Source organism: Cyprinus carpio, chromosome A7, assembly GCF_018340385.1.
Source record: "Cyprinus carpio isolate SPL01 chromosome A7, ASM1834038v1, whole genome shotgun sequence".
Taxonomy (NCBI): Eukaryota; Metazoa; Chordata; class Actinopteri; order Cypriniformes; family Cyprinidae; genus Cyprinus; species Cyprinus carpio.
In genome coordinates, this window is record NC_056578.1 from 28265615 (window position 1) to 28289657 (window position 24043).

The following is a 24043-nucleotide window of genomic DNA, read 5'->3' on the forward strand; positions in this document are numbered from 1 at the left end:
CTGGCCACTGCACAAGTAACCATCTCGAGTAGCTCCCCAAACAATTTATCATTGCGTGAGGAGTGCTCAGAGGCGGCACTCTCTATATCCATATCGCTAGAGGCAAGAGAAACTTAGTCCTCAGCCTGCTCTGACGAAAAGCCAATCTCTGCCAGCTCAAGCCTCAAGATCGTAATGAGGATGCAGGGGCTTGCCCCTCCTGAAAGAAGGCGAGCCTGGAGCAGAGCATCCTGATGTCACGATGCTCACACCCTACGTCAGGGTTATTCAAATCTTGCCCTGGAGGGCCAATGCGGTGCAGAGTTTGGCTCCAACCCTAGACAAACACACCTGAGCATGCTAACCAATGTTTTTGGGATCATTAGAAAATCACAGGCAGGTGACATTGATCAGGGTTGGAGCCAAACTCTGCACCACATTGGCCCTCCAGGGCAAGATTTGAATAACCCTGCCCTACGTCATCAAGGGCAAGAACAACTTACTCTTCCCCCAGACACTCAAAGCAGAAATCATGCTGGTCATTATAAGAAATGAGCCATTCACATGGCAGCAAATCATTTCTTGACAGCCTCACTAGACATGATTCCTCTAAATATATATATATATATATATATATATATATATATATATATATATATATATATATATATATATAAATCTTTATTTGACCCTCTAACTTTTTCACTCACTATTCTAATTCTACTAAAAAAATAAAAAAAAAATATCTAACTACCTTTCTAATCTTTTTGTATTCTATCTATTTTCTTTTCATTTATTATACAATTATAAAAAAAGACCTCTAACACTAGCTTGCTCTATTCTTTTCTATTCTACCTGTTTTCTTTTTATTTATTATATTATATTATTATTTAAAAGCCCTTGCTATGTATACTGTGTTTAGGCTAACTGAGACTTGTTATAGCACTTATATATCATTGCTCTTTTGTTGTTTTTGATTGCTTCCATTGTCCTCATTTGTAAGTCGCTTTTGATAAAAGCGTCTGCTAAATGACTAAATGTAAATGTAAATATATATATATATATATATATACACACAGTGGTATATATATATATATATTTCACTTTACAGCACAACTCTACACACACACACACACACACAATGTGGTCTCTGACAAAGAAACCTGAAGGTGTGTCCATTACACCTTTATTTATAACCCCTCAGGTGCACGTAATCCAATGACGTCACCCAACAAGGTTATTTAAGCCAATTATTGCCGTGTTTGACACACGTGCTTCACAACTGGTTGAACAAAGTATGCTGTCATATGCAGTATTGAAATGCAGCATCGAGAGTAGTTTTTAATAAGGAACAGTTAGTTCTATAAACAATTAAAGCTAAACACAACTGGACGTCATTCTAATTTAATGTCATCTGGTTTGTTAATTATTAAGTTAAAAAATTAAATATCTTCAGTATCTGAATTATACTATTTTGGGATTATGTGATAATAGTAATTATAGTGCAGCTATTCAGTGTTACATCAAAATGTCTGTGAGGCATCTCTTTATGTAGGGTCACTGAGCACTCATTGTTCCTGCTGTTTCAGGGGGAAGAGCTCAATGAATCTGCTCAGGAGAGCCGTGCCAATGCTGAGATGCGCAGACTCCTTGGCCATAAGTTCCTCAGGTTGCCATGGAAACCAGAGGTAAAAACATGCTTTTATAGTATTATATACATACACTTAGTTTCCTACACAGAAGAAATGTGTAGGTTAATGTGCGGTGGTTTGTGTTCACTATTCTCCATTATTAAAACTGCTTTTATCTAGCCCACACTGCCAGTGTGCAATTTAGCTGTGAATCTTTCACTCTCTCTCTTTGTGTGTGATTTCCTTAGGGAGGCACATCCTCCCATTGCTTTGCATCCCTCCAGAAACTGTGCTAAAATTACATGAACAGGTGGCTGAAAATACGAGAGAACAACAGGCAAGTTTTGTTGATGAACCAGACAGATTTGCTCAGCTCTTCTATCTAGTTCCAGATATAAATGAATTAGACACCCACAAAAACCTGAATATTAGGAATTAACACTCTGGCATTAACACTTAACAACCAACTATTAGTAGTATTACAATCTCTCTCTGTGAGGATTGTTGAAGGAACAGATCTTACCAAGCTGCTGAGAATTTTATGAAAGATCTGGACTGCAGGCTGGCCATTTCAGTGCCCAGATCCTTCTTCTATGCAGCCATGATGTTGTAATTGATGCAGTATGTGGTCTGGCATTGTCATGTTGAAAAATGCAAGGTCTTCCCTGAAAGAGACGATGTCTGGATGGGAGCATACAGTATGTTGTTCTAGAACTTGGATATACCTTTCAGCATTGATGGTGCCTTTCCAGATGTGTAAGCTGCCCATGCCACACGCACTCATGCAACCCCATACCATCAGAGATGCAGGCTTCTGAACTGAGCGCTGATAACAACTTGGGTTGTCCTTGTCCTCTTTAGTCCAGATGACATGGCGTCCCAGTTTTCCAAAAAGAACTTAAAATTTTGAATAGTCTGACCACAGAACAGTTTTCCACTTTGCCACAGTCCATTTTAAATGAGCCTTGGCCCAGAGAAAATGCCTGAGTTTCTGGATCATGTTTAGATATGGCTTCTTTTTTGACCTATAGAGTTTTAGCTGGCAACAGCAAATGGCACGGTGGATTGTGTTCACCGACAATGTTTTCTGGAAGTATTCCTGAGCCCATGTTGTGATTTCCATTACAGTAGCATTCCTGTATGTGATGCAGTGCCGTCTAAGGGCCCGAAGATCACGGGCATCCAGTCTGGTTTTCCGCCCTTGACCCTTACGCACAGAGATTGTTCCAGATTCTCTGAATCTGTGGATGATATTATGCACTGTAGATGATGATAATTTCAAACTCTTTGCAATTTTTCTCTGAGAAACTCCTTTCTGATATTGCTCCACTATTTTTCGCAGCAGCATTGGGGGAATTGGTAATGTGAGGTCTGCTTTGGCTTTTGTACATAGTTGTTTGTTGTTCCTTTTTCTTACTTCAACTGACATCACCACCAACAAACATCAATACTTTTATTTATTATGCTTTTCTTTTAAAAGGATTATACATCTAGGTATAATGATATCTAGGATACATACTAACATCTACATGTTACATGCAGTATGGTCTTGCTTTTGTGTTGCTTCACTTAGACATAATCTTGGCATTGTGAACACACAATGCATGTTTTAAATATAGTATCACTGAACGTGAATGGCCTAAATTCTCCTAATAAGCATACCCATATATTAGAATACTTGCACCGTAAATCGATTTCCTGTGCCCTGATACAAGAGTCCTATTTAAAACAATGCGATGTGGCACATTTTCAAAACAAGTATTACAAACTGGCAGCCTTCTCTTGTGCTCGTAATAAAACTAAGAGGGTGCTTATCTTAGTCGTGACATATAGCCAAGTATGGTGACCCATACTCAGAATTCATGCTCTGCATTTAACCCATCCAAAGTGCACACACACAGCAGTGAACATACACACACCATGAACACACACCCGGAGCAGTGGGCAGCCATTTATGCTGCGGCGCCTGGGGAGCAGTTGGGGGTTCGATGCCTTGCTCAAGGGCACCTCAGTCGTGGAACTGCCGGCCTGAGACTCAAACCCACAACCTTAGGGTTAGGAGTCAAACTCTCTAACCATTAGGCCGTCTTCTCACGCTTTAACTATTGAACATACCGGGAATGATGATGAGGGTAGATTTGTTTTTATATGCTGTAAAGTACATAAAGACAGGTTAGCATTGATCTACATTTACTGCCCGAATGAGGCAGACAGTTCATTTTTCACAAATATTTCCAATATATTACTTGAGCAGATTGATTGTACTTTTGTGATGGGTGGTGATTTTAATGCCGTCTTAAATCCTGCACTGGATAAATCCCACCCTGATACTACAGCTAACCCATCCTCTAAGTTACTGAATAAATTTTATCACATAACTTAATGTAAACTTAATGTACTTCTCTTTGACGAATCCAGAATACTACATCTAAGGACTTAACCTTTGTCTAATAGACATAAGACTTTCTCTAGGATAGATTACATATTTCTCAGCCGATCTCTAATTTCATCTAACTCTTCCATCTCTATAATACCAATTTTATTGTCTGATCACTCTGCAGTGTTATGTAATGTTCACCTTTCCAACATTATGACCAAGGCCCCTAGATGGCGTCTTAACACATCATTACTAAATAATCAGACATTCATTAATTCGCTAAAATATCATATAAAGGAGTTTCTCGAAATTCATATATATTGTGATGTAGGCCCTCAAATATTGTGGGAAACGACAAAGTGTGCAATATGAGGATTCTGTATATCTTTGTCTTCTGCTCTTGCCAAAGCAAAACCCCGCCAATTTACACAATTAGAAAATAAGATTTAATTATTACAAAACTTACAAAAACATTTTTTTTTTGTCTGATCAACAAGCTACACGATTATCCTCCTTTAAAGAGGAACATGACTTACTTTCACAATCAAAGGCAGAGTTTATTTTACATAGGACGAGGCAAAAATATTATTTCGAATCAGAGAGACCTAGCCACTTATTGGGCCTCAGGTTGAGGGAATGTGAGTCTAGGGCATACATCAGTGCAGTAAAATCTTTGGATGATCAGGTAACCACAAATCCTATGATAATTAACATTTTTAAAGGTTTTTACACAAATCTGAAACCGAAAAAACTGAAACCGATTTTGATAAGTCAGTTTGTAGAGAGTATTTGGATACATTAGAACTGCCTCCGATCATACAGATGGATAAAGACAATTTGGAGGCCCCGTTAAGTTTGGAGGAGCTCCATGAAGCACTAAAAAGCCTTCAGAAGGGCAAGTCACAAGGCCTAGATGGCCTCCCTCCTGAATTATATTTAGAAATATGGGATGTGGTAGGGACTCTCATGCTTGATTCATTTAATTCCACAATTGAGCATGGTACATTTTATAGAGACCAAAAAACATCTTTGATATCATTGCTTCTTAAAAAGGGTAAAGATCCGTTAGATTGCTCCAACTACAGACCAGTATCACTCATCCCATGCAATCTAAAAGTTTATGCTAAAACTCGTGCCTCTCACATGGTAAATGTAATTCATAGCTTAATCAAAGAGGACCAAACCAGTTTTATTAAGGGGAGTCACACATCTGATAATGTGTCAATTGTTTCATGTACTGGATTTTGCAGACTCTCTTCCGATACCTTGTGCGTTTTTTTTACTTGATGCAGAAAAAGCCTTTGACAGGCTAGAGTGGAACTATATGTGGGCAGTTCTGCAATGTTTTGGTTTTGGTGAACTTTACATTTCTATGATTAAGACACTTTACCACTCACCTGAGGCATCAGTCTTAACTGGTAATATTATCCACCCCCCATTCCCTTTAAAGCGTGGAATGAGGCAGGGATGTCCACTTTCCCCTTTATTATTTTGTTTATCCCTTCAACCACTAGCACAAGCTATTTGGAAATCTGACATTCCACCAATTAAGATTCATGACCATAATCATATTATTTTGTTGTATGCTGATGACATAATTTTATATTTAGATCTTTTTGATATGTCAATAACCAATATAATTAAGGACTTTGACCACTTTATTAGTTTATCGGGGTACAAGATAAACTAGACCAAATCTGTTTTAATGCCAATTAACAATGTTAAAGTTAACTCTCCTATCCCCTCATTCATTCCTATCAAAGATTCTTTTATCTATTTGGGTATTACCATATGTAAAGACATTCATAAAATTGACAGAAACCATTTTAATAATATGTTACACATGTTAAAATACACTTTTTTTAATGGTATGGCCATTAAGCAGCATTTTTATATGCTGTTCATGAAGGAGCTTCAATATAGCCAGCTGCTGCAGTGAGCTCTTGTCTAAATGCTGTGAAAACACTGAACCTGATTCCATTGTAGTATTACCGATCGATAAGCTAACAGTCCTTATCTCCTTTCCCTGTTGCCGTAGCAGGCTAGGAGACACGACACTGTGAGATAATGAAGAGACAATGATCAAAGAGGGTCCCTGACCACACGCTGCCCCCGAGGCCCACCTTCCTCTGACAAACTGACAGATGAGCTCCTTGTTTGATGCTGAAGTGCCACTTGTGGGCCAACCCTCCAGTAAGCTGCAGTAACAGGAGTCCTTGTCCCTTTCTCCCGCCATCTGTCTCATTGGAAATGTCGATTGTTTGTCAGATACTTATCCAGGATGATTCACAACAAAGGAAAAAAATACCTCAGTGCAGAGAACCTCTGTTTTTATCAGATGATTTATGTGCTTTCTTCTCTGTGTTATTGAAGGTCATTAAATGTCCAGTAGGAATAACCAGGCTGGGAAATATATAATCAGAGCTTTGGCTGGAAGCACAGCAAGATGACTCTGACCATTTATCCACACTCCATATGCTGCAGCATACTATGCTCTTATCATGCACTGCAGAATGTATATTAGAGTTACTTATAATTCAGAGATAAAGGGAAGATGAATGCTATTAATTTTGTCTGATAACACAAGATTCATAGATATTTATAGCACACCTTATTCTAAAAAGTACAGACAAGTCTATTACTGTTATACAATGGGACTATTTAGATATTTTTATCATACCTCTAGATGATTATGGTGGCAAATCCCATTTTTTCATGATTTATAGTGCATTTGTATAACACTGCACATTTTTATATAGATGCTGTCACATTCTCCTTGTTTCCTCTTGCGTAAAACAAACCAGGATGACAATTATTCATCTATTTGGAGCATGTAAAAAATATAAATACTACACTTGATAATGCCTAGAGCTAAATCAACCATACCACCTGTGACCACACTGTACTCTCTCTTTTCCCTTGATGGAACTCTTGCCACGTGTGAATGTTCCATGGCAATAGAGTGGCAGAGCCCAGTGTGCCCATGACAGCTGTATCCATCCCCAAGATTCTGCGGTGTCCTGTCCTCCCACTCTTGAGTGGGTGGGATGCCAGTCCCACCATCCACGCCAGCTGCAATTATAGAGGCCAAATTTAAACGTGGCTGTGCATTGAGAGACCTAAACAACTGACAGAAGGTGCGAGAGCAATCTAATGTGAGCTCACCTGCACGATGAGTAATGCCTGTCTCTGTCACCGCCATCACCAGGAGCATTACAGAAAGATAAAGTGTGGTGGAGAATTTGGTACATGACGGCACAAGCTTACCACTGTTGCACAAACTCATAAATTCTTCATTAAATCGTGAGCATAAATTAGCTGGAAATGTGTTGCTTAATCTTCCTGTTTGTGACAATTTGTGTTTTCTGAAAGCACAATAGACATTTAATCATTTTGAAAACTAGGGGTGCAATGGATCGTAGATGATCCATGATCCGTACGGATCAGGCTGCACAGTTCGGCACGCATGTGATTCACGGATTAACTGTTACGTTTAACCATCAGAGTTAAAGTTTATCATTTGCACATGATTTGTCTTGCCAGTTTACACATTCAACAATTTTAACTTGCGTGCTGTTTTTATGCAACCCCCCCCAACAGAACAGACTGATCAGAGTATAACATCAGCGGTACGGGAGCAATTCAAGTGCATTTAAAATCTCACATGCTGCCGTTGATGTCATACACTAATCAGCAGTGCCGTTTCGAGCAGAACACACCTACTCCGTTTCTCAATATGCATTCTTGTCTGTGCTTGTGTTCTTGTGGACTTGTGAAACTTCATCAGCCAAGTACAGTTCAAATCCCTGGAAGTGTTCTTGCTCCTCCCCTTTTATCAAGGAAGCATCCAGGGGTGACTTGTGCGAACTTGAGGCAGCCAGGTATCCCAGAATGCATTTCGCACCAATCAGCGAGCGTTAATGGCGGAGGGGAAAACCCGCATAATTTTCAAAATATAACTGTTATTGTGTGATGAAATGCAGTTCTAAGAGTATTTAAAACTCAAATCTGCAGTTTATTTATAAAGATAGCGCCTATTTGAAAATTTGCTTCACCGATTTTGGAGACGTGTGCTCCAGGCGATCTCTGGACACTCAGTGCTCATGTGTCCGCATAGAGCAGCCTCTGATCTGGGCCAAAACCGGTTTTATTATTGGTGCCAAATCTCAGCCTTAAGTAAACCAGAATCCCCAAATCTAAGCCACACCTGAGCCTTATATAGCCCAGACCCAACCCAGACAGCAAGCAGTTTCTGCCCAGATCCGGCCTACATCTGGCCCCCATGGATTTCACATGGGCCAGATGTGGGCCGGATCTGGGCCAACAGTATGTTGCTGTCTGGGAATACAGAATCTTAACATTTCATATTTTTGCATTGTGTATTACTACATTTACATTTACATTTAATCATTTAGCAGACGCTTTTATCCAAAGCGACTTACAAATGAGAACAGTAGAAACAATCAGATCAACGAGAAAACAACAACGGTATACAAGTGCTATGACAAGTCTCAGTTAGTCTAGTACCGAACACGTAGCCAGGGTTTTTTTTTTTTTTTTTTTTTTTTTTTTTTTTTTTTTATGATAGAAAAAAAAAAGAAAAAAAAAAAAGGTAAGTACTAGTATTAGTTGGTTAAGTGCAGGCGAAAAAGATGAGTCTTTAGATGTTTTTTGAAAATGAGTAAAGACTCAGCTGTTCGAATTGAGATCGGGAGGTCATTCCACCAGCTGGGAGCAGTCCAGGAAAAAGTCCGTGAGAGTGATTTTTTGAACCTCTTTGGGATGGCAACACAAGGCGTCGTTCACTTGCAGAGCGCAAACTTCTGGAGGGTGCATAAGATTGAACTAGTGAGTTTAGGTAAGTTGGCGCCGTGCCAGTGGTCGTTTTGTAGGCAAGCATCAGTACCTTGAATTTGATGCGATGAAGATATTACTATAATCGGCATTATTAATTTTGTGACATGCTTTGTTTCCAGACAGCAACAGTGTTGGCTCAGATCCGGCCCACATGAAATCCATGCGGGCCAGATGTGGGCCGGACCTGGGCTGACACTGCTTGCTGTCTGGGAAACAAAACACAAAAAAAAACAACAAAAAACATAAAACAAAATAAAAAAACAGACTTAAAACCCACAAATCATGTAAATGTGCATTAAAAAATGTATTGCATTGATTTTTCTATTTATTTTTATAAAGAACAAATCAACCAATAAAGAGTGAGTGTATAAAGTAACGTATACAGTCTATAAGAGAAACGTAACAGATGCATGTAACTTAATCATAATAATTTATTGCAGATGTGTCAAAGAGCAGTACCAGAGTAATCCAAATGACGATGCATTGCAGTTGCAGTCCTCTCTGGCAGAATATAATAGTAGTCAGAGCTGGGTAGTTACGGATTATATGTAATCTGGATTACGTAATCAGATTCCAAACCTCAAGTACTTGTAATTAGAGTAAACTACTTTTTAAAATACTCATAATCAGACTACAGTTACTTTTTTATGGATTACATGATTACATATTATTTACACAATGGTAATAAGTTGTTCACAATTCATTGATTCTCCTAAATTTCCTTTTTTTAACATTTATATTTTTTCCTAATAAACCTGCCGCTTATATACGTTTGTGATTCTTTGAGTTTTTCTGGTGGAGAGGGAGAGGGGTGTCAGAATCGCGCTCAGAAGAAATCAGTAACAAGATAATAGAAAAAAAATGGAGGGGAAGACAGCCTTTAATTACTGGATGTACAGACATCATTTCATTTTTAAAGAAAGACACAGGAAAAATGTCACCGTTTAGTGTAAGCTCTGCCTACCATGGATTAATTTGCTGTCCATGGAAATCTTTGACCTAGCAAAGTTATTGCCGGGAATTTCATGTTCTTTAATATATGTTTTGTAATGTTGATTTTTCTTCATTGTTACTACCTTATGCACTTCAAGTGTTTTGAGATATTTGACCTAGAAATGGTTTTTAATATATATTTGCAATGTTATTGTTGTGAGTTTCATGTTCTTTAATATTAATTTTTGTAATGTTGTTATTGTTTGTCTTTTCCTCATTGTTACTATGCACTTAAAATGTTTTTTAGATGAATAGAAATCTCATTGCTGTGTGAATTTAGTCTTTTTCAAAATTCATGTTTGCAATGTATTGTTTGATGTTTTTCATTGAAACACTTCTAGAGTTTTTTTTAGATTAAATATTTGACCAAGCAGTGATATTGCTGTGTATTTCATGTTTTCTGATATTGGTTTTTGTAATGTAGCTGTTTTCTAAATTTACTTAATCATAAGTAAATATGCTTTAAAATCATTTAAACATATTAAAACGTGATTTTGTTTTATTCAGTGTTACTAGCAAACACTAACAGCAAGGTACATTAGTGTTAGTATTTTGTAAGTATTAAATGTCCATTCATTGCACTTGAAAAAGAAGCTACTGTATTGTGGCTCTTGTTGGTGAATTAAATATATATTTTTTTAAATATATTTTTTCTTTGTATCTGTCAAAAAAGTACAAGATTAGGCTAATTCAATATAAGTGATATCAAATTAGGGTTAGCACAAATGTAATCTAAATGTAATCCAAAAGTAATCAGATTACGTTACCAAAAATGTGTAATCTAAGAGATTATATTACTGACTACAAATTTTGTCATGTAATCTGTAATCAGTAACTGATTGCTATTCATAAGTAATCTACCCAGCTCTGATAGTAGTGCGAGGAGCAGGGCATAATTTAAGTTGTTAAACGCTGAAAATACTATCCTGATCCACTCCCTCAAGGCGCGCGTTTCTCATTCAAAAAACACGCATAACCGTAAACACGGCATGACGCAATCTATGACGAAACCGGCGAGAGCCGATGAACAGCCCTGTCCCAAATGGCACACTCCAGACTTGTGGACTTCCTCAGAGTCCACACTTTGGTGAAGTCATGTAGTCATGTAGTCATGTAGTGCCCTATAGGGCCCTTGGCGCGAGTCCACGAGGGTGCATTGAGAAGTATTTTTGGGATAGACTCGATAGTCACGCCGGAAATAAAGCTCTGGTTGTTTTTTGACAGAAGCTGCAGGTTCGGGGAATATGCTGCCTATGTTCCATTTGAACTAAAATTACAATTTTAACGCATAATAAACATGTGCGTGAGTTTCAGATGAATTTACAGGTTTAAATATAAATACTAGGTTTACATATTACTCAATAAAGCCCTGACATTCGGTTCTATTTATTTAATGAATCATAATGCGATCATATTATTCAACGCGCTATTATTATGTTTGAGATATCAACACTGGTCGATGACCATAATGTTTGTATAAACTGTAGGTAACAGCTGGTAAAATGTACACCAAGGTCATAAAAACCGTAATGATACCTACCTTTTTTTTATTATTATTATTATTATTTTTTATTATTATTATTAACGAGAAACCAGAAATATACAATAATAGACAGAAATTTATATATTAATGCACAGAAAAAAAAAAACATGCCAGAGTGTACAAACCATTGATTGATTCATCAAAAAAATGCTTTTTTATTTATAATGTTCTCCAAACTGGTGCAGTAGTCTTTTGTCTCCTGAAGAAAATGAATAAAATTTGGCTTGGATCCTGACCATTTCTTCTTGTGTATATGAAATTTTCCCAAAATAATAAACAATTTTACAATAAAATTAAAATTATTATTATTATTGTTATTTTCATTGGAATAATACATACGAGCACGCGCAATTTGAGTCCACAAGACCGAAAGTCCACACGAAGTGCGCCATTTGGGACAGGGCCAACGTTTGATATCGCTGCCATAAAACTTGTTATAAAACTTCTTAACGGCATTTTTAAATTGTTACTATAGCTACAGAGGAAGGAGATGCATATCACAATGAATGCGGTTTGAATTTGGATCTGTTCCTCACACCAAGCATCACATGGATACAGAGGATTTAAATAAAAATAAAATACTTTCATGATCATTGTATTTAATGCTTGTGGATGACAGCATACTAATAAAAACGATGTGCCCCCACTCTCTATTATAGATCAGAGTGTGCCCCATGGTAAACCAAATAAATATTACATGATAATTGTTAAATGATCTCTCTCTCTCTCTCTTCATGTAAGGATTCTAAGATTATTTGTACCAATAATAATAATAATAATAATCATCATAATATATATATATATATATATATATATATATATATATATATATATATATATATATAATACAATTATAATTAAGTACAGTTAAATGCACTTGACTGATTTGCTTAATTTTGAAATGATAATGTTTCTTTCTGTTTTGACTTGCCGTTTCAAAGACTACATATTAAGAATACTACACTTCATTAAAATGTATGTGATCATTTAAACATTATCATGCAATATTGTATTTATCTTGTTTATAATGGGTCACATAATACGCTGGCAGATCATAGCCAGATTTGGGCCACATATCACTGGACTGATTTGGGCCACACTCCTCCCATCTACAATCGGCCCGGATATTGTTTGCCGGATCCACGCCATGCCGTCATTGCCACACATGGCCCAGCTCTGGCTGAAAGGGTACATGCCATTGCCGACAGGAGGCCAGCAGTGCCAGCTTGAGGGCACATTCAGGCCAAGTCCGTTTGCTATGTGGGATAGTGTACATTGCAACTGATGTTAAGGAATTTAAAGGAAGTTCACTCAAAAACGACAATTTCGATAGTCCAATTTAAACATTCTACTAACGATAAGTAGCTTTGTAACTACATGTCAACAACATGTCAACTAATTCTCATTAACTTGCAACTACATGTCTACTAACTCTCAGAGTAGACTGTCAGGGTAGGTTTAGGGTTAGTGTTAGGGGTAGGTTTAGGGTTAGTATAAGTTGACAATAAGTTGACAAAGAAAGTGTTAGAAGATATTAAGCAGACAGTCTACTAATACTCTACTAACTGCTAGTCGACATGTGGTTGCAAAGTTACTTACTGTTAGTAGAATGTCTAAAGTGGACTATCAAAATAAAGTGTTACCTGAAAATTTACTTAGCCTCAATCCATCCAAGAGGTTTCTTCACTGGAACAGATTTGAAAAAATTTAGCATTACATTACATGGATCTTCTGACGTAAATGGGTTAAAACAAACTCATGTACATCTTGGATGGCATGAGGGTGACTAAAATTTGAACACATTTTCATTTTTGTGTGAACTATTCCTTTAAAATCAAAGAGGACTTTATAACTGGAGAAAGGCATCCGTAAGCATTTTCATTCCCTTTATATCAGTGTTGTGCGGGAGAAAGAGGCTTTTTGTCCCCGTATGGTGTAGTTATGGCATTTACCATTAAGTAACCAACTGGACCATTATAACCAGCCAAACCTTGACCTTTTGGTTAAAACCTGCACTGTTACTTAAAAAATGCTTATACTGACGTTGAAATCAGAAATGTATAGTTAATTTAGAATTTGCTCTAAACCAACTCATAGCTGTCTTGCCTTCGGGGTAGCGGCATATTCACAGATCCAATTTCAGTTAGGTTTGTTTTCATGCTGTCCTGTGCATAATCTGGGTCTGTGTGAAGGCCTGCAGCCCTGTTCTCACTTCTGAATCAAGTGTTAATTGAGCCACCTGTGCTATATTTATAGACATCCTATTTATGGGCTTATGAGTTTATTGTAGCATTAAATTGTGAATTGCATGATAGAAATCCCTTTTTCAGTTGCATCATTGAGAATTGTGACCACAGTTTTCGAAACATTGTTATTTTGTCTATTTTGTTCACACCATAGTTTCAAAAAATACAGAATATACAGTGGCATGCAAAAGTTTGGGAACCCCTTGCAGAATCTGTGAAAATGTGAATAATTTTAACAAAATAAGAGAGATCATACAAAATGCATGTTATTTTTTATTTAGTCCTGTCCTGAGTAAGATTTTTTTTACATAAAAGATGTTAACATTTCGTCCACAAGACAAAATAATAATAATAATAATAATAATAATAATAATAATAATAATAATAATGGCTGAGATTATTAAAATAACCCCATTCAAAAGTATATAAATACTGGGTGTGGTTATCTGAATGATCCATGATTATTTTTTTGTTTTGTGATGGTTGTTTATGAGTCCTTTGTTTGTCCTGAACAGTTAAACTGAGCACTGTTCTTCAGAAAAATCCTTCAGGTCTTGCAGATTCTTCAGTTTTCCAGCATCTTTTGCATATTTGAACTCTTTCCAGCAGTGACTCTATGATTCTGAGATCCATCAACACAACTATTACACAACTATCCAGATATACATTTACAGCAAATGTGCAATGTGCATACAGTATATACTTGGTGAGAAAACACTTGACCAAAGAAGGAAGAAGAAAAAACATGTAACAATAGTAATTCATTTCCTTCATCCTTCATTCCTTCATGTCTTGTGCATATTTTTTATTTAGCGTGCAGGAGGACCCCCACCTAAATCCAATATAGCACTTTTAATAAACCAAGCTAAATTTCATAATGAAATGAATGCCATTGAAGTAGATTAAAGCAACAATGTATTTGGATTTAGTTAAAATACAAGTCACACTGGACAATTTTATTTATTTATTTATATATGTTTTGAGTGCTGTTTGACATGCATTTACATTTATGCATTTAACAGATGCTTTTATTAAAAGCAGCTTAAAGGTACAGGAACATAAACAATTCATCACATTGTCTGCAGTATTCACATGTAGCCGCACTGGGTAGTACGTTAACGTTAGCTCAAATGATATATAGGGAATTTTAATAATTAATCAGGAATATGATTAATATATATATCTCGCATAACAGTTACATTAAAATTATTGAAGATGAAAAATAGGTCAATTGTATATATCAATAACTCATTACAAAGCACTGTAATTTACTCATTAATATGTCAATATTCCATTCTTCATATCAATTAACGTGATATCTTTTACTGGGAATTAATGCAAATCAAACAGTGGTTTGTCCAGCAAACGGCCGTAAGATTAACTTATCAACTTCAATAAAGTTATCATTTCTTATAATTCCAGGAAAAATAGTTTCTGGCCATGAAACCATTCTCCCGTCCTTATAAAATTTAGGTTACTGGAAAGTAACAAATAAGCTTTATAGCTAAGATCAAACATTTCATTGACTTCGTAATGTGAGCAATTTTAGACAGAAGCAATCATGAATATATTGGCGTTTAATAATTGAACTAATAATACATCAAACTACGATTCACACAGAGTAAATATGCGTATAACAATACAAACAGTAAAAACAAATACAATACAAAACGAATAACAAAATGAGAGGGAGAGAGAGAGAGAGAGAGAGAGAGAGAGAGAGAGAGAGAGAGAGAGAGAGAGAGAGAAAGGGTGAGCGAGAGAAGGTGAGAGAGAGATGCAGAATGATCGCGCAGTATGGCAAAATCACATACAGTAACCTTTTTGAAAGACAACAAGGAATGAGATCACCTTGAAAAGGGAATAGACAACCTTAAGCAGCGTTTAAATCTCTATAGGAAATAATACTTGCATGTGGGTATCTTTGTGCCTGCTAAGAGCTGCGTGCGTCGTGCTTTTAGAGCTGGGCGTGTTCTCTCGTGTCTTCCGGGGCGAGCAGACTCGCGCGAAGTTTCAAAGGTTCAACGAACGTGGAGTTACCAAAGAAATAATTCAGAGTTCGTCTCCCTCGTGTAGGGAGAGGCTAATATAAGAATAAAACTTAGTAAAGAAAAGCAAAGAAAAACGGAGATGAAAGCTCCCTAAGGAGCCATCGCGACAGACGTACTCTCGACGAAGTGCCGAAACAAAAAGTGCAACGAGAAAGGTTCTGTGTCAGTCTCTTATGGAGCGACTGGGTTCACGCCTCTGTTTGCGCGAACAACCAATGAACGTCCACGATCTGAAGCGGGAAAAAGTTCCTTTGTCTCTGGGGAGACACCCACTCGAGTGAGTTATGGTGTTGTCAAAGAATTCAGCAATTATATTCCAGCAAGATGGTAATTCCAGAATAATACATTTTACTGTAATTTCCTATGTATGAGTGGTTCGGTCAAGGCAAGACGGTTAAACAGATACCAAAAATGACAGGTAAAGGTAGGAGAAACATAAAGTTACATTCATATGCAGAATTACACACATTTAAAGTTTGATTAACACAATAAAATTGTAGATACTACAATTTGATATGGAAGACATCTAAGCACAAAAAGGAAATACAGTCAATACATTTAGAATATATTTACTTTCCTTTTCCTTACAAGAATTCCTAGCGAGCTGGGCTTTTTCTGTTTCTCCCAGTTTGGGGTAATAAAGTTTTACGATCTGGTCAGGAATTTAAACCCAGCCATGCTGGCACCAGGCCGGCCATTCAGCTTGCAGAGAGTTTGATTTACCTGCATGAGTTCAGGGGCTAAAAGCTTTGGGTTTTAGCCAAGGAATGTGCATTGTTTTAGATTCAACGAGCCATGATTCATTAATTCAGAACCAATGAATGAATGAACTGCTCATACACTACACACATATAATACCATGTTTATTAGAACCTAAGGAAATGAGTTAGAGCAGAGGACAAATGCAAAGAAGAAAAAAGAGAGGAAGTGCTTTGGTTTAAATAATAGATTGACACTTTGATATGGATAGACAATAAATTAAATATTGTTACAATATAGTTCATATTTAATTTATTTTGTGAAATACTACTTTTTTAAATCTCTGGACAATTGATTTTTCCTTCCTATTATGGCTGGTTAGACATGAAGTAAAGGCTCATTCTCTCTATCTTTGTTCTCTCTCAGTATAAAGGTCAGGCCAATCTGCATGTGTTTGAAGACTGGTGTGGCTCATCTATCTCCCAGCTCAAGAAGAATCTTCATTTTCCTCTCTACCCACATGTAAGACCAGACATTGAAAGAAAGAGTTTGATATAATTATTTAGATTAACCTGCTTGTTTGACTTATGAATTTTATTCTGTATACTCTAGGCGGTATCTCATTTTACATATTTTCATTAACAAATCCTAAATGTTGGCCTAATATTTGCAGGATGTTGTGCAGCCAGAATTAATATCTGTTCTTTTCACCTCTGCTAAAATAGTGTTTTGGAGCTGTCTGATTATTCTTCTTAGAAGCCGTTTTGAGGTGTGATTCTGTGAATTAGTGTTAGTGTCTTGGGTTTAAAAGTGAATAGGCCTACAGATGCTTTTATATTTAATTCTTCCCCACAGACCAGAACCACCGTGAAGAAAATTGCTGTGGCTCCAAAATGGAAGAATTATGGCCTTAGAATCTTTGGATTCATTCATCCTTACAAAGATGGTTAGTGTATTTCATCAAAGGTTTTGTTACATTACAGGGATAAAAATATAGTACAAAGTTATTGTTTTATGAAAACTGTTAATGAACCCTTTGAAATATTATGGATTTGCTCTCATCATAATTATAATCAAACACATGCTCATTTAATTTCTAGTGCCGAAAAAAATTGTCAATTTTTTACGCCATTGTTGTGTATTTATGTCCAGGTTCAGTAACTAAACCAGTCTAGTGTGTAAAAGTAGTTTATAATCATATTTACTCTTGGTCTGAGATAGTCTGAACATCCTAATTTAAAATAGATGGAGTGAATATGATACTGTCATTCCAAAACAGTTTCTTCCATCAAAGCACCATGTGGCTGATTTTCTCATTTTTGCATCAATGTCATGTTACATGATTCAGCTTGTAATACGTTTATGATCATAAACAGATGGCCTGATATTCAACTGTAGCATTTTATGATACAACTTGGACTGCATTGGTCCCTCAGGGATCTCATGCAATTCAGGTCTTTCTTTATGTTCAAAATGCTCCTCAAAGTGTGTTTAAGTGAGGTGTAAGAGACATGAATGTTGCCCAAGCTGACGTCTTAAGGCACATAGAAACGGCTCTTTCAAAAGGTCTCCTACAGTCAGCAAATTCTGCACATTCTGCCTAACCTGATAAGAAAAGCTGCTGTGAGGACTACTACAGTATATGAGCTCTGATGCTTGCAAGCATGCTCGTGTTTGCGGGGGGAAAGTTATCAGATTGTTTTCATTATCAAATAACTATGGTCGCTGAGTCAGCTTTTTGACTGTGCTGCACAAGCTCACAAAACAATAAGAGAAGTAAAAACGATTGTCAATTTGAGGTATATGCCAGAGAACAACTGACAAGCAGAATAAAGCCACCGGTTAGCACTACTGGGAAATAGACTGCTGTGAGGTACCTGTGACTGACAAAACAACATCTTATTGAAGCAAGCTTAGAATTCAGAACCTACAGGTCAGGTCATAAGGTTATAAAGTACAGCTCTGTAAATAATAAATTATATGTTTTAGGGGATTTCCAGTTCGCCATAGCATCGGATGATAACTCTGAACTGTGGCTAAGCTCAGATGAGAGTCCGCTCAATGCTCACCTCCTGGTGTACGTGGGACAGGTGTGTACTATGATACATGACACTTTAATAAACAAGGCTGCACTTCTGATCTATCTGTCTGTCTGTCTTTACATTGTTCTGTCTTTCTGTCAATCTATCATTCTAACTTTATTTCTTTCTGTTTTTCTGTGTTATGCCAACTGTTTGTTTCGATCATTCTGTGACCCTTAAACCAGGCTTCACTTCTGATCTATCTATCTATCTATCTATCTATCTATCTATCTATCTATCTATCTATCTATCTATCTATCTATCTATCTATCTATCTATCTATCTATCTATCTATCCATCCATCCATCCATCCATCCATCCATCCATCCATCCATCCATCAATCTGTCTCAGTCTACTTCAAGGATTTTTTTAACTTTTCAAACTTTGACACAAGGATTTGTCAAGCCAGCATTTAAAGTTTCCTATGACATAACTTTCAGTTTTATTCAATTTAATTTTATTCTGCTTCCTTACATTAAAATTCAAATTGCAAGTCTGCTTCCTATTTTCTACCTCAATTTAACTTCAAATTCAGTAAAATGCATTCTAAATTTAATTCTGAATAGCACAACCATGGATATTGTGTGTCCTGTGCATCTGGCTAGAGATGAGTTACAGTCTCTGTTGTCTCTTGTCATGTAGCACGGCTCAGAGTGGACAGCTCCAGGAGAGTTCAGCAAGTTCAGATCTCAAACTTCCAAACCTGTGCAGTGAGTGTCATACAGCATATGCTTCCTGGATTCACCACTATAATTAAATGCATATTAGGAGAATATGACATAATGGATTGTCTGCAACATGGAAAGGTACAGTACTTGCCAGCTCATTGCTTTATATAGTTACACAGTAAATATGTTAAGTATGCTGTGCTCTGGATGAGTAGCAATGAGTGAAACAAGATGTGCAGATCACACAGTTGTGGTAAGTAACACATTTGCTTGTCATTTCTCCTCCAAATGAATACTTCATTGGTTATTTTATTCATTTGTCACTGCTTTTACAGTAATATTTAGCAGCAGGTCAGATCATGCAAATCCATCACACATCTATTTTTGATTTGTAAAGTGAGTTTAAATACCTGATTCCACCAAACATTGTGAATAAGTAAAAACATTCAAGACACATTCATGCATTCATTATCCGCTCATTAAATCCAGCTGTGTAAACCGAATACTTTATGCTCATAATCAATGTAAATTTGTTATAAGACATCAAAGACATCACATGCTCAGCTTCACTGTTAAATGAACAAACGTCAGGGGGAGTTACTATAACAAGCATGCTGCCCAACAGGTGTCTGTACTGGCAGTGTGATTGTGAATCACAAGGGACAAATTAAATAGTAGTTTGTCAGAGTGAAGTGTCATGTCGTCCATTTTAATTGCCCTTGTCGGTCTTCTCCAGCCACTGCTGACTGGTGCTTCAGTGGAGCCTCAGTGTGAGTGGTGTGTACCGTTGAATTATTCATCAGCAGTGTCAGTCTAAAAGTGAGCGTGCACATGTTCCAGAATATTTTAGTGCCAATAAAAAATGAGCATGCTTATTGGCACTCCAGAGGGAAATGCAGAGAAGTGCCTCCTCTTTCCACTGAGCTTTGACAATGGCATGGTACTGGTTCAAACTGCCACAAGAGTGTCTTTGATATCCTCTGCTTTTCTAGTTGAGGATGTCAGGATATAAACTTTTTTGACTTCTATTCAACTCAAGTTAGACAACTTTCTGTCTGCCTACCTTAGTTCTCTGTTTGCTTTCATTTTGCGCTTCAATTGGAGCATGTTAGTTTGGTGGCATAGACAGAGCAGTGTAGGCTGTTGCGTCATGTAGTCTAATGGGCTGGATTTTAGAGCATAAACAGGGCAGACGTCTGACAGGATTGTCTGGAATTCCTAAAGTTGCTGGGCAAAATAATGCACTAATGAACTACGGTGAAAAGTTTACAGAGCAAGCAAAAGTGAGACACGCCTGTCAGTCGCAGAAACTAGGAAGATGTTCTTTACAAAGCATGTTACACGCAGTAGAGACAGCAAACCGGTGGAAATGTCAGATGGAGAGATGATGTTAAAATGTCTTACACTCTGTGCCTGCAGTTTCAATGCATTGCTTTTTTGTTTGGAATGAGACACAAAGAGACCCTGAACATCAGAAAGTGTTACAACCTGCAACCCACAAACCTCGGATTTCAAGTTTAGGTATCTTACTTGATGTAGTTTTTGAATTCATGACTGTTTATACATGTTCAGAGGGTATAGATTCCAGTCTTCCTTTTACATTTTTGACTTTTTAATGTTCAAATGAGACTGTGTCTTACACTTGTGCATGAACAGTATGTACTCTTTTCACCATCATTATATAACTTACATAATAAAATGGAGTATATCTGGTTTGCCCTCCATGGCTGATGGAAAGAAAGGCAGAGTAACTCCAGCATGTGACATTTATGGGAATATGACAGTCCTGCATGGCTAGCAGGGGTCAAACTCTCTTTCACATTCTAGAATTAGTAAGAGTACATGTACTTTACCACTTTTGTAATATCCAATTTGCAAGTATAAAAGTCCTAATGTACTGTAAATGTACTAGTACTAGAATAATGGTGGTTTTTTTTTCCATACAGTGTAGTTCAAAAACTCTACTTTTTATAAATCCTAAATTTTATACTCTCTAATTCAGTGGATTATGTTGTAATTCTCTGTCTTTGTGTATTCAGTTAAGGCACCTGTTGTTTTGCAAGATTGTTCTGATGAAGTCATTGATTGTTCTGTCTGTTTGTTATCCACTAATCTGTGCATGAATTACTCACTTATTCTCCAAATGAACAAACAAGAAACAAACTTTATTCAAGAGGATATTTGCATTTTAAAACAGTTAGCAATCTTCCTTCTAAGGTTTGGCATTGTGGGGTATGAGTGAGTGGTCTGGGTTCACTAGCTGCTTTATTTAAAAAATATATATTTAAACTAGGCTGCCATTGACGTGAGTTTGCACCTCGTTAATTTGTTGTTTGGTTGCAGAATCCATTTGTGGAACATATCATTTAGGAATGATGAGCATCAGTATCCCCTTTCTAATAAACACTGTAATCAGAAATGAGCACCTCAGGGACAGCAAGGCGAGGTTTTCACACGACTTTCCACTTTTCATTGACTAGCATTGCTGACATTATAGTGTTGCACTCCATTTGTGTCAGGACTATGAATCTGTTTGTTTGTTTTTTGCTCCCTGAGAGTGGAGTGGAGTGGAGCCCCCAGCATCACAGATGGGGGTGAGCGGACTATGGCGTGGCAAAAGGGACAAAATGAGGAAGTGGATCTTATAGACTGGGAATCTGAACTGGAGGATGAACTGCCTCTCCTCTCTCCGACATCTCCGCCGGTCCCGTCCAGCCCTCCTTCATCCTTGGTTTCCTCATCCAGCCCTGAGGGGGATTCCAATTCTTCAGTGCCTGTTCCCGAGTTAAGCCCAGGATGGGCTCCTGTTCCCGAGTTAAGCCCAGGATAGGCTCCTGATCCCGAGTATAGCCCCGGATGGGCTCCTGTTCCCGAGTTAAGCCCAGGAAGTGCTCCTGATCCCCAGTTAAGTCCAGCCCCAGAGCTCGCTCCAGTGTTGGCTCCAGCCCCAGAGCTCGCTCCAGTGTTGGCACCAGCCCCAGAGCTCGCTCCAGTGTTGGCACCAGCCCCTAGAAAGTGTCCTCCAGTGCTGGCACCAGCTCCTAGAAAGTGTCCTCCAGTGCCAGCTCCTAGAAAGTGTCCTCCAGTGCCAGCTCCTAGAATGTGTCCTCCAGTGCCTGCTCCTAGAATGTGCCCTCCTGTGGCCGCTCCTCCAAAATGCCCGCCCTTCCACTCGCTCCTGCCTCCTCCACCGCTGTCATCTGGCAGCCCCTCTGCTTGCCCTCAGCCCACCATCCTCCAGCATCGCCATGGTCGGAGTTTCCCTCACCTCCGCCTCCAGCCTCTGAGGCCTGGACTCCGCCTCAGCCCGTTGACCCATCGGCTCCACCATAGCACCTAGCTCCCTCCTCTCCGCCATGGCCCGGCAGTCCACAAGCTCCGCCTGGCTCCCTCGTCCCTCCAGCTCTGCCTTGGTCTGGCGTCGACCATCCTGCACCTCGGGACTCCAATCCTCTGGCTTCGCCTCATCTCTCTCTCCCTCTGGCTCTGTCAGGCTCCTTCTTCCCCTCGGTTCCATCTCAGTCCTCTGTCGCTCTGGTTCCACCACGGCCTCCCGGATCCACATCTCCGCATCGGTTGCATGCACCATCAGTTCCGCCTAGGACCTCCGGATCCTCCCCGTCACCCTGGCTTTTTGGCTTTCCGTCTCTGCCTAGGGCTCCTCCTCCACCTGCTCCACCACCGTTGGTCAGCCCCCTGGAGTCGGCGGCCATTCCTCCTCCATGGCTCCTCCCACCATCAGCTCCACCTTGGGCTGTTATGGCTGTGGCCTAGGTCCTGCTGGGCTCCTCCTGCTCCAGGTCCCTCCTGTCTCCTCCCTGGCACCTCCCTCTGTCATCTCCTCCCTGGCTCCTTCCTCCATGGTCTCTGTCTGTTGGCCCCCTCCCGGGAGTCCGTCCTCCACCAGAACCTCCTCCAAAGTTCCCACCCTCACCTCTCTCTGTCGTTACTACGGTGCGAGTGCGCACCTTCCGGGAGGGGGCGAAATGTCAGGACTACGAACCTGTTTGTTTGTGTTTTGCTCCCTGTGACACAGTTTCTGTCTCCCGTGATTGTTTATTTGATTCCAGGTGTGTCTAGTTTCCTCCCCATGTGTTCCATGTCTCTGTTGATTAGTCATTCCATTCACCTGTGTTTCCCTCGTTAGCCTGTCTTTAAATATCATAGTCTTTCAATTTAGTTTTGTCGGGTCTACCAGTTACATACATGTGTCTTCCTCCTGTGTTGGATTAATAAAGACGATTACTCTCGATTACTCTTGACTCCGTGTTCCTTCGGCAGCATAGTTCCGGCAGCAAGTTTGCTTAGAACAGAGGTATCTGTTCTGGTATTGTTTAAAATCTTATTTTGTTAAGAGTAATAGATTTTTTATGTGTGAATATTTGGTAGAAGCCCCATTACAGTCTGTACACTATCATCATGCTGTAAGTTATTTATTCATTCAAAAATAGGTGGAAAAGACAGATTTTGGTAGAATTAAATAGTAGTTATTGGATTACTGGTTACATCCCATTTATCTTCATGTAAAAGCAATATTTCAAACACTTCTACTACACTGGAACAAAGAATGCAAATGCATATCTGTTTTTGCTCATGTAGACGAGAAGTCTGCCTTGCTAGTTGTTTGACATCTCAAGCAAGCTTACTGTGTTGCTCAGTGGTCTGTTGAGTGCATTTATGTGGGCATTGCCTGAATACACTCTTTCTTTATCTCTCTCATCACTCAGTCCTATTCAATTATTCAACAGAACACTTTCAGATGGAGCCAGGCAATTAGTCAGCCAATTAAAACTCCATTTTGTACCCCCTCAAACCTGTCTCAGTCTAGCCCTGATCTACTGGCCACAACTTTCTTTTGTTGTCTTGAAACCTTTATTGACTTAAACACTCAGTAGACATGAAAAACAAACTTCCATT

At 38.4% G+C, this 24043-nt stretch overlaps 1 protein-coding gene across 1 annotated transcript in view; it reads left to right on the top strand.

The window, feature by feature from the left end:
* The window catches only part of LOC109083500 (N-acetyl-beta-glucosaminyl-glycoprotein 4-beta-N-acetylgalactosaminyltransferase 1-like), a 132010-nt gene that overhangs the window by 71916 nt on the left and 36051 nt on the right, over positions 1-24043 (top strand). The window contains exons 4-8 of the mRNA XM_042760659.1: positions 1569-1667; positions 16803-16898; positions 17232-17322; positions 18366-18466; positions 19101-19168. Of these exons, the coding sequence (XP_042616593.1) occupies positions 1569-1667; positions 16803-16898; positions 17232-17322; positions 18366-18466; positions 19101-19168 (455 nt within the window). The remainder of the gene's footprint in view (positions 1-1568; positions 1668-16802; positions 16899-17231; positions 17323-18365; positions 18467-19100; positions 19169-24043) is intronic.